General features: G+C 40.1%; 1 protein-coding gene across 1 annotated transcript; it reads left to right on the top strand.

Annotated features, from left to right (window-relative positions):
* Positions 1–4,930: 4,930 nt before the first annotated feature.
* Positions 4,931–10,349, top strand: LOC110964139 (zinc finger protein 319). Its single transcript, XM_022212762.2, has 2 exons — positions 4,931–5,870; positions 6,912–10,349. The coding sequence occupies exon 2, from the start codon at positions 7,058–7,060 to the stop codon at positions 8,819–8,821; it is 1,764 nt and encodes a 587-aa protein (XP_022068454.1). The 5' UTR covers positions 4,931–5,870; positions 6,912–7,057; the 3' UTR covers positions 8,822–10,349.
* The last annotated feature ends 2,054 nt before the right edge of the window (positions 10,350–12,403 follow it).

Here is a 12,403-nt window from a genome sequence, read left to right as displayed (position 1 = left end):
TTCCTGAAGATTTTGCAAATTTTCAGTAATTTGGGGATTTTGTTTTTGCTGAATTTTGGGATATTTTTTCAAACAAAGAAACAATATTTTTTTGATGCCTGTAAATGAGGACAACAGGAGAGTTAAATATGATCCACTCCACAATCTGCCATAAGATCCAGTGGTTTATGAAAGCGTTAGTACCAAAACTGATTGGATTCTTTCCGTTAAAGCTGTTTTTTTTTCCAAGTTATAATTGTCTAAAGCTGTTCTTATCGGGATCAAACAAAACACACAACTGTTTGTCCATCAAAAAAGAAAAAGTGTTTCTTTTAACCGACTAAATGACCAAAAAACGGTTAATCCGGCCTGATATTTACAATTACAGGCCATATTATTGAATTGTTTTGATGTTTAAGCTGTTTGGGATGTCAAATATTCTTCTTTAGACTGTAATTAACTTGATATATGAGTGGGTTTTGACAGACAATAATATAAACTTTATTATAATATTTATTTTCTGTGGGCAGCAGTGCAAATTTTACAGCTCTATAGAACTACAAACAGCACCAGAATAAAACAAAAGCACACAACTAGACACAAAATACACCTTAAATATGTAAAACAATGCATGAAAAGATCCATAAATCTGTAAAATGTTATTACATATTGTACTACAAAGAGCACCTGATTGCACTTTGTATAACAAAACGATAAATAATGCCAGTAGAACATAAACCAGGAATACAAATCCAAGTTATAGATCACATAGAACATAAAGGAACAATCTCTTTTGCACTTACACTAGGCTATAATTTTAAAAAACATGTAATTCTGATGCATTAATAACATTTCTGTCACAATGTACCGGCTGCAGTCACTGTTTGGCAGATGGAAAATTGTTAAATGACCTAAATTGGTCATTTAAAGCTGTTTTAATCAGTAAAAAGCACCAGATTGGTTATAATCCAGAGCACAGAGCAGGTAAAATAATACAGAGGCATAAGGACAATTACTCTCTGCAATCACTTTCTGACAGATGATCGCTTTTTGGCTCGACACCCCAACTCTCTGGGTGAAGCCAGAAGCGACAGTAGATCTCTTAAAGTGTCAGAACTCATCAGGATATTGTTCTTAAAGGTCCAGTGTTGGATTTAAGGGGATGTATTGTTTTTGTTAGAGTTTTCACTAGCTTAGAATGAGTTGTTTACATCTTCCAAAGGATCCACGATGCTTCTACAGGAGCCCAGAAGAGACAAACCAAACACAGGTTCTAGTGGAGGTGTTCTGCGTTTTTAGCGTAGGTTGAAGTTGGTCGATAATCTGCAACTTCACTGCAAGATGCCACTAAATCCTACACAGAGAACCATTAATATTCATCTTAAAACACTAAATGCATCTGATTGCACATTAAATAGCTTTTATTTCTACCATATAGCTAGAAGTCGCCACCCTCCTCCTCTTCCTCCTCCTCCACCTCACACTACTTGGTCTCCGTAGAACTACATCACCTCACTAAATCGTGGTGATGCCAAACATTGGACTTGTATGTTTTCTGAAAAAGCGTAAGAGTCGAAATTTGAGGAGTTGGGTTTGAAAGTGTTGTAAACCAATCGCTAAACTTTCATAAAGGACAGTTGGGTTTGGCTTTTAAATTCAATTATATCTGTGTAGCGCAGATTTACAATATATGCCATCTCAAAGTGCTTAGCATAGTAAGGTACAGAACTTATGAAATATAAACAGAGGAGAGAGAAAGCTCAATAGTCCAAAGGGATTTTGATGAAGTTTTCAGGGAAGATCAGAAATGAAACAAGGACCACTTGATTAGATTTTGGCAGTGATGCGGCTTATAGTCTGGATCCAAGGATTTGTTAAAGGTTTCTGTATCATTGCGAGATAGAGGCGCTGTGTCTCTGTAACTATGACAACCAGTGAACACTACTCGATCACATGATTGTGATCCTGCTACAAATCAACCGCTGCAGACTTATCAGAACTTATCTGATGGAAATCATAGAAGGACCATCTGATTAAATTGTGGGGGTGTTTGCTACATATTTAGGTCACATGATTCGGTATCCGTACATAAGGTACGCACGTATAACACACACACCTGTGCTCAGTGCAAGGTCATTTTGTTTGTGGGTACATCTACATTAAATGGACACATTCTATGTTACCGTGATTTCTGATTGTCAGTAACTATCAAATAAATGCTAGTATTTCTGACAATGCCGTGGAGGAATGAACAGCCTTGACAGAGTACTGTGCTCTCTGAGTACTTTTCTAGTTAAGGGAGTTATGACAACTTTTATTTGGCATTTACTGGGCTGATAACATTTGAATCCAGTTGAGGGTGTAGTTCATTGTTTGGCCCTTAGACAACAGACAAAATATATTATTTAAAAAACAAACAAACAATGTTGTAGGCAAGAGTTGGATGAATGCCAGAGTCTCAAAGTCAGAATGTAAAAGAAAAATCTTCAGGACTTCAGCTTTTCTTCCCAAATTACCATACTGATCCAAATATAAGACAGTATTTCTTCTGGTGATTGAAACAGTGAAGGTCTTCATATATTTAAACAAGAGAGTATACGAGAGTTTTCAGAGTCAGGCAACCCTAAAAGTATTCATTTAGCTCAATTTAACCTGTGGGAGTTTGAGCCAAGAGTTGCAGCTGTAAGAAATGTTTAAAAACACAAGCTGGAAAATAAGATTATCCTAAAAAACCTGCTGGTTTAATGAATAACAGAGACTGTTGTACAAACGATGAGCATAAGCATTTCGACACGTGTCATTTCCCCCCAAAACTGCAAAAAAAACAACCCAAAAAACTAGGTGGTTAAGTTTCAAAAGGGAACATGGTTTGGGTTAAAACGGAACAAAAAAATAAACTGTCACCTTCCAACAAGAAGAAAACAGAAAAATCCCGTTTTTGTCGACCATCCCTCCACCCTGACCTCCTCCTTCTGTGACAGGTGAGGCTTTCAGCTGTATAATAAATATGTAGCTTGGGAAACATTTGGGGGTAAAAAAAAAAAAAAAGATATTTCTTTTCACTTTCGGGTTTCATGTGAAGTCGTAGCTAGTCAAGAAGATAGATATGATCCTCATGTCTGTACATTAATTTAAACAGAAAGCTTCAGCCAGTAGCCAGTTAGTCAACAGGAAGTTGTTCTTAAAGGTCCAGTATGTGGGATTTAAGGGGTCTATTGTCAGAACCGGAATATAATACTCATAATTACATTTTCCTAAGTGTATAATCACCTGAAAGTCTGTGTTTAACCAACTTCTACAAAGGACGGTTTCAGCAGAAATAAGAGCTTTGTACGACCTGCAAGTAGAGAACCAGAACAGCTTCTGGGTCCAGTGAGGAGTGATAAAAAAAACAGAGAAACAGGATTGTTCTTGCAGTATCCAGCACTTTATTTATCATTAGCATATTTGGCACCCAGAAAAGTTCCCATTTTAATATGTGTAGTGCAATCACACTGCAAAACCCGAAAAGTACAAAATAAAATCTGGTTATCTGACAAGATAGCTAATTTTTAAAAAGAAAAGATTTAATTCATCAAAATAACAGACAACCACAAAAAACTATTTTCATTATTGATTAATGTGCTGTTTATTTTCTCAGTGAATCATCTGACGTTGATTTAATTAGCTTACCCTTTGCCAGCGTTTAGAATGATCAAACTAACAATTTCCTTGTCAGTTAGTGTTGCAATTATTTGCTCCATTAATCCATTAGTTGTTTGTTCTACAAAAATGTCAGAAAATGGTGACAGTGTTAATCAGTGTTTCCTAAAGCCCAAGATAACAAATGTCTTGTTTTGTCCACAACCCAAAGAAATGTAATTTACTGGCATTAATACGCTGCAATCAGAGAACTTACACTAATTGTTTCTTTAAAAAACAAAACTCAAAATAAAGAATCAGTTATCATTCTGGTTGGTGATTGATTTAAAAGTTGGCAGCTGGTTAATTCATCACTGCAGCTTTAACATATATTACATTTTGACTTGTCTCCTGGTACCTGGATTATTGTGTTTTCCATCACAAACTGATGAAAAAAAAAAGCACAAATTGCTGCATAAAAAGTAAGTCATCACCAACACTAACATAGTATTTATTTATTAAGAAGCTGATTTCAAACAGGGCCAGCATACATTAATAAAACATTTCTGGGAATGCAACACAGTTAGCCATGGGCTAATATTCATCTGTAGCTCCAGGCCAGATGTTAAAGAAAAAAAGTAAGCAAACGGAACAAACATGTGCTCACAAAAAGCTGAAAATCCTAAATAAAGCGATATGGTAATCTGTCGTAACTTACATGGGCAACTACAAAACAGAGAGGTTAAAAATAGAACATTATGCCAGAATGCTTCCAGTAGAAAAAAAAAAGACTGATGTTATGAAAAACCTAACAAGGATTCAAAGGATTTAAAGACTTTATTGTTATCAGTGCAATAAAATCTTTAGTTTGCTGAGTCTCTACATAGTGCCATTATTCACCTGTTTAAAGAAAACACTCATCACTCACATCGACTCCAACACACTGAGGTAATAAATATGAAAGTACAAGAACAGAGTGAAAAGGGTGAGTACAGAAAAACAGGACAAAAAGCATAAGCAGTATTTATGGTGTGGGAAAGTTAAGACCATCATATTACGGTGGGCAAAACTGAATTTAAAAAGTACGGTGCAGGAAGGACATGTAGAAGAAACGTAGAATTGGACTTATTTATTTATGTATGCAGAGTAACAGCAGCAGATGTGTGGTATTGTGTTGAAAAGTTATATAAGGAAGTCAAATCAAGTCCAAGTAAGATTTATTGTCAATTCTTCAATATGTACATGACATACCAAGGATTGGTATCTATAACAGAAATTTAGAATTATAATACACAGTAAGATTTAAAAGAGCAAAAACTAAGTAAATTAAGAACTAGAAAGCAGAAATCAGATAAATTAAAAATAAAGGAAGTAAAACTAAGCAACAACTAAGAACTAAAAAAAAGTGAGTGAAATGTAAACATGACCATGAGATAAAGTGACAGATATAGTGCAGCACATTCAAATCAGTGCAAATGAATAACAACAGTCCAAATAGTGCAAATATGCTCAACAGTAGGATCATTGAAAGAGCTTATGTGCTGGTTTAAAGTCTGTACGTGCAGGTAGAAATCCTGAGGGTGTTAACAGTTCAGTTTTCAGGTTTCTATAGGGAAGATGGAAGACATGTCCAGGACATATTTTTGCAGGGTGTCAGAGGATACATCTTCTGCCTTCAAAAATTATACAAAATTCAACTTTACTTGACTATAATCCATATTCAGCAGTATTATTAACTATCAGGTTAGCCTAAATTGAAAGTTTGATTCTCTAAAAGTGCTGGAGGAGGATCCGAAGACCCTCCACTTCCTATGTCCTCAGTCTCCAGATGAAGCTGAGCCCCTCATACTGATCTCAGGTGTGTTTTCTGTCATTTGTTGCAGAGCCTCTCAGGTGTTTCTGTTTACATCCGCTCACTGAGCTCAACACTCCCCCCTACTGTCACACCGGAAAACCGGCCTCAAGTCTACCTTATTCGGCTCCTATTCGCCTTTGTGTTTGTTTGAAAGCTCCCCAAACTAACTCTCAGGGCTCTTTACCTCCGCCGGGGCTCGGTTCGGGCTCCTCCGGGATGGAGCGGCTGTAGCGGCGGCGGCTCCAGCGGCGGCAGCTCGCTGCGTGGCGGTTTCCGGTGTCCGTCCGTCTGCAGGAGGATGGCGTCCGGCTTCACCCGCATCCCCTCCACCGCCGGTCCTCCGAGTCCCGAAAAAAACGACGGCTGTCGACTCCAGAACGAAGAGGGCAGCGGAAAGCACCGATAAGCGGCTCCGGTGAGTTAACGCCGATCGTTTGGCTGTGAACGGAGGTTTTTTGCAGATGTGCGGGGCTCGGCTGCAGGAGGCGGATTTCCCCCCACAGCTCCGGGGAGGCCTACTCCAATCTGGGGTCCGTTCGCAGTAAAGGCTCGTATCAAATCGCTAAACGTTATTGTGGCCTTTCATAAAGCGGCATCTCTAGCCGAGCCGTGTAGCTCGCAGGCTGCGGCGTTTCTGTCACTTTCTCCTCGTTTTAATTCGTCCATCGAGTGCAGTTTATCTCACGGAAACACCGGAGATTAGTTTGGTTTTCTAGCGGGAGATAACCGGTGTAATTCGGGAAGGAAGTCCAGTTGCTTAGCTGGTTCTAGCCGTTAGCCGTTAGCTGTCGCAGCTAACGTCGGCTCCTGGAAGAGAAACGATCTCAGTACATGTCCTCATTGTAAATATCGTGTATATCAAATAAAACAAGTTAAATGACGTAGTACAAGCCGCGCTTTATAAATTAATTCGTACCGAACATTTAAACTGAACACATTTGGCCGAAATTCTGGCTCATTACGTTCCCGATTTTCAGGAAATAGACAGAGCCGGATGATTCTGGTTTGATGAGAGCTAGCTTAACTAACTATTCATTTGGGAGTTTTCTTTGAGGTAAATGCTGCCGGTTTGTACATGCCACCACATTATCAGACTTACAGAAAGTAGTATGTATACACTGCTATTATAGTTGTTTTTTAAATAATCGATTAAGAAGTTTTAGGCCTCCCAAGCTAGCTGTTTTATCCTCATCACAAACTAAGACCTGAAATTCAGGCGGTTCGCATTATTCTCACACTGATTAACGCCTGTTTCCCTGCATGTATTCAGTAAACAGAAGAATTGTGAGTTGCTGTCACTGACATTCCTGTTTATAGGAAATCATATCATGCTGTTCACTGTGACAGCTCTCCAGCCCTCTGCACTTTCACATCCTCCACTGTCTGTGCTTGTTGCAGGAACATCTTGTGCATTAGTTTTGTACTAAATCATTTATTTTTGCGTGTTTCCCTGCAGGTTTTCTGCTCTATCTCACAGGACTTGTGCAGACACAGACCCAGTTCTGAGCTCCTCTTGGTGGTCTGGTTATTTCTGAGGCCACAGCCACCATCCTAGCTGAACTCTCCCCTCATCCTCTGAGCTCTTGTACGCCAAGTGGAAGGATGACAGAGGCGTGGCAGCAGCAGCAGCAACATGCGGTGGCTCCACCCTCCGTTGTGCACACGCTCCCCCAGGGGACCGACAACCCTCTGGGCTGCGCTGTGTACGGAGTGGTCCTGCAGCCAGATGCCTCCCTGCAGCAGCCCCAGCACGGCCAGCAGCTCGCCGTTCAAGCCCAGCAGCCCTCCTTGCAGGTAGGGGGCGAGAGAGGGCACAAGTGTGGAGCCTGCGGCCACGATATCTCTCACCTGGCCAACCCCCACGAGCACCAGTGCATGGTGAGTCAAGACCGGTCCTTCCAGTGCACGCAGTGCATGAAGATCTTCAGCCAGGCAACAGACCTGCTGGAGCATCAGTGTGTTCAGGTGGAGCAGAAGCCTTTCGTGTGTGGAGTCTGTAAGATGGGCTTCTCGCTGCTCACTTCCTTGGCTCAGCACCACAACTCGCACGGCAACGGAAACAATCCAATGAAGTGTTCCATCTGCGAGAAAACTTACCGGCCCGGTTCTGGAAACGTCACCCCGACCTCGTCAGCTGCCAACCCCCAGCAGCCCTCCACCGGAGAGACGTCCGGTGGAGGCGCCGCCATCAGTGCCTCGTCTCCTCCTGCGTTTGAGGCGTCCGCGCCAGACCGGCCATACAAGTGCTCCGTGTGCCATAAGTCCTTTCGGCATTTGTCAGAGCTGACCCGCCACGAGAGAATACACACTGGTGAAAAGCCATACAAATGTGACACATGTGATAAAAGCTTCAGCCAGTCCTCACATCTGGCACATCACCAGCGTACACACAGCTCTGAGCGGCCGTACAAGTGTGCGGTGTGTGAGAAGAGCTTCAAACACCGCTCTCACCTCGTGCGGCACATGTACGCTCATTCGGGCGAGCACCTTTTCAAGTGCAATTTGTGTGAGATGCACTTTAAAGAGTCGTCTGAGCTCTTGCACCATCAATGCCAGCCAGAAGGGGAGAGGCCGTTCCGCTGCGGTTCGTGTGGAAAAAGCTTCAAGCGGCCATCAGACCTGCGGCAGCACGAACGCACCCACTCCGAGGAGCGACCTTTCCAGTGCGAAGAATGCCAGATGAGCTTCAAACAGCAGTATGCTCTCGTACGCCACCGACGCACTCACAAAAACCCCGCAGATCGTCCTTTCAAGTGCAACCTCTGTGATAAGGGCTTCCTCCAGCCGTCCCACCTGCTCTACCACCAGCAGGTTCACGGGATGGAAAGTCTGTTTAAGTGTGCATCCTGCCAGAAGTCTTTCAGCCAATCGGGAGAACTGCTGCGACACAAATGTGGCGGCGAAGTGGAGAAGCCGTACAAGTGTGATGTGTGCGGCAAAGGTTACAAAAAGAATTCGACGCTGCAGCGCCACCAAAACTCTCACTGCACGGAGAAGCCACTGAAATGCTCCCTGTGCGACAAGCGCTTCGTTTCATCCTCCGAGTTCGTTCAGCACCGATGCGACCCGACCCGGGAGAAGCCGCTGAAATGTCCCGACTGCGAAAAGCGCTTCAGGTACTCGTCCGAGCTGCAGCGCCATCGCCGAGTCCACACGGGGGAGAAACCGTTCAAGTGCGCCAGTTGCGACAAGAGCTTCAAGCAGCGTGAGCACCTAGCCAAGCACCAGAGTGTGCACTCGCGGGAGACGCAGTTTAAGTGCGTGTGGTGCGGCGAGCGCTTTGTCGACCTCACGGCTCTGCAGGAGCACACGGTCCAGCACACCGCCGAGGGCGAGAGTTTCCCCGAAGCTCCCTGCATCCCATGAACCGAGCTGCTTCTCGACTCGGGGCAGGAAACGTGACATTCAAAGTGTGCCAGCCTCCGCTCACCCATTTGTAGTTTCTAACATGCTCCCATGAATTATGATTTCTAGTAATTTTCAGACTCAATTTATCCTCACCCTTTGTTGAGTAAAAGGCAAATTGACCGCGGGGATTTGCGTCCCTCTACTTATTTCAGAACAAGGAAAAACTTGAACAGAGTGGAAAAAGATGTAAAAATGTGGCAAGATCTGGGTTTTGTTTAGAGCGTGGGACCTTATTCTGTGGTTGCATGTGGTCGTCTGTTGTGTAACCGTCGGTTCTGTTGTCGAGAAGGATGGCGAGAACGTCCAGACAGTTGTCCGTGTGTGCTCATGTGTAGGCTCCTCTGGAATCCATGTGCCTTTTTTTTCTCTTTTTTTCGTCTGTTTTTTTAACCAATCACTCACTTTGTGTTTGATTTCATGTCCAGTATAGCCGAAAGAGAAACCCCCTCCCCCACCCAGCGGCTGGCTTGTGCAGCAGTATCTTTTCACATACTAGGTCTTAGGTAGTTTCATCTGTTTGTGCATGAATATTTATCACACTTTAATATCACTGTTGTATTATAGGTTTGGTTTATTTAGGAAAACATCCTAAGAAGATGAAGAAAAAACAAAAACAAAGTGGATTTGTGAAAATGTATAGCCAGTGTCCTATGAAATCTGTGTTGTTGCATCTTTGTATTAAAACAAATGACATCTAGGTAACTAACCCGTACCTATCATGTCATACGAACACTTGACATGTGCAATAGAACATGCACAATGTAATATTTATGACTACTGATTCATGGCATAGTCTACTCTGTTATATTATAGATTGTGTGTATACGCTATGTAAACATTGAAAACTGTATAGTGCTTATGTTACCTGCTTTTCTATTCACTATGAATGAGCTTGCCGTATTTTGCAAGCACTTTAGTTTCATTTCCAGAAGGATTTAACCCGACAAGACTTCAAAGCATTATGTTGCTCACTTGCCACAAACTAGCTGCATTAGTTACTGTGCGATAGATCTAACAAAAGTAATATTATTATTATTATTATTATTTTATTTTTTTTGGTTTGTTTTTTGGAGAATTGGCCTTTTCACATTATTTTAGCCTCCAGACGTTCAGCAGATTAATCCGAGTAGCCTCAAAGTTGCCACTTATGTTGTTGGTTTATACCAGGGATAAAGTTAAAAAGAAAAAAAATGTGTGTACTTTAGTTTACCGTGTGGATTTCTATATTCTGTACAATCTTTGCAGTATATTTAAAAGAGGGTTTTTGGAGTTTAAAAAGAGTCATGGACTAAGGGAATTAGACGCCGATGGGGTGGGGATGGACGGGGGACTGTGTGCCATGATTTAAAATCCTGGTCAGTCTGCTTCTAAAGCTCCCGATGGAGGAGAGCGAGTGGAAGGAAGCACTGATTTACACATATGGATATCAATATAGACTCCTGTTCATACTGTATACAGACAATTAAAATAAACCGACCTTATGACATGTGGGGCGTACGGTGTTTTCATCACATGCTGGAGCAGTTTTATTCATTGTCAAAGCATTGGAGGAGATGCAGGTGGATGTTAGGAGGAAACATTTGAGGGTTTTATGACAGTTCTTCATTCCTCAGATCAACATTAATTCGACTCTTCTCTGTCCTCAGCTGACTTTATACCACCTGTAGAAACTGACCATGAGCGCACCAGATGTATTTACAGAACATCCAGTGGCTGAAGTTGGATAAAAATTCACACCCACTAACAACAAATATTGATTTCATGATGCAAAAAAATAGCCACTGTTGAACCAGAAACAAGACAGTTTAGTCATGAAAGAGAAGGAGCACTTTTATTTGTTTACTTTGACACTGTTGCAGCTTCAGTGCTAATTGTTCTATACCAGTTAAATGAAGTCAGAAATACATTTTTGTTTCATATTTGTAAGTTGTATTGCCTCAAAATACAGAGCAGTTAATATTTTTTTGATTGTCTCCATCACGTTCTAAAATCTATTACTCAGTCAATGTTGAAGTAAAAATCGACTTTAAAAATTTTTGATGTTCAAGTCAATTCACAATTGGATATTTTCTCCAAATCATTCACTTCCCACACCCCCTAATGACTGTTTAAGATAAGAAAAGATAAAACTTTGTTAATCCTGGAGAGAAACATTGTGCCTGATACATAACATGGGATTAAACTCTGCTTCTAATAGAAAAGCTATCAAAATAAAAGTGTGACACTAAATTAAAGCCAAAAGAGAAAAGTCAGAAGTAATACTAACAAAGATAATGAAATAGTAAAGTAATATTGCACAGGATAAAGAAATATTGCTTGTAAGTTTAGTTTGCAAGAACTATGAAAATAGTAAAAGGCTGCGTCATAGTCACCCAGAGTTCAAAGTAAAACTCTGACAAGCCTTGTTTTGTAATAAAAACACAACAGTCCACACCTCAAAATTATTTTAAAAATAACATAATTAAAAGGTAGAGGCTGCATTCTCGAGATTTGCATTTTTATATAAAAATTACTTCTTCAATCACTTGTAAAACGGTTTTCTGTCAGTTATTTGGTAAATTGACATTGTCAGAGCAACTAAAAAGAGACACAAAATGCTACAGGGCAGACATGAAATGATCATAAAAATGTGCAAAACCATTACAAAGGCATGCAACACTGTAAGAAAAATAAATATAATACTAAAGAAAATCAGTGATTACAAAGAGATATAAAATTATCTCAAAGAGGTGGAAAACAGCCACAAACAAGAAAACTGTCCATACATCAAAGTTTAAAAAAAACAAAACAACCAAAAGCGGAGTGTCAGTAGATCTTCACGTTTGACAAGCTGCAATCGTGAAATATTTGGCATTTTTCTGTCAACAAGAACATAAAGACAAACAAAACTGTCCAAACCTGAATTTTTTTTTAGAAAAAATACCTTATTATTATTATTATTATTGTTATTATTATTATTATTATTATTATTATTATTATTATTTTAAATGAAAAATTATTTCTTCACCAATTACTAAAAGGATTTTCTGTCAGTTATTTGATTAATTTGCAAACAATTTCTGTTCTATTTGAGTTTTTATTATATCATTTCAACAATAATTATTATTTAATTCAAATAATGATAACAATAATAATAATTCGTATTTTTTAATGATAATAATAAGCACCCTAATTTATTATAAGTATTTACTGATAATATATACATGACAGTAATAATAATAATTATTATTATTATTATTAGCATTATTATTTGGAGGAAAAAAATCTTAATCTAAACAATAACTGGTAGCTGCAGCTGTCAGATTAAATACAGAGGAGAAATAGAACTACAAATAATTTTTTTTTAAATACCCAAGTACATGAAATGAAGTGTAAATGTCCTTTTTACTGGTATTATTAATATTAGTATAAATATATGTGATGGTGATATGAATGAAGGGTGTGTATTGGAGGTCGGGTCTCGGTGGTTTGGTTCCGGGTGATGTTTACTGCAGAGCGGAAAGCCTCCTGGTTAACGAACCGCTGCTAGATGAACCTCCA

Source organism: Acanthochromis polyacanthus, chromosome 2, assembly GCF_021347895.1.
Source record: "Acanthochromis polyacanthus isolate Apoly-LR-REF ecotype Palm Island chromosome 2, KAUST_Apoly_ChrSc, whole genome shotgun sequence".
Lineage (NCBI taxonomy): Eukaryota > Metazoa > Chordata > Actinopteri > Pomacentridae > Acanthochromis > Acanthochromis polyacanthus.
Note: the sequence above shows the minus strand (reverse complement) of the source record. Positions and strands in the feature narration are given on the sequence as shown.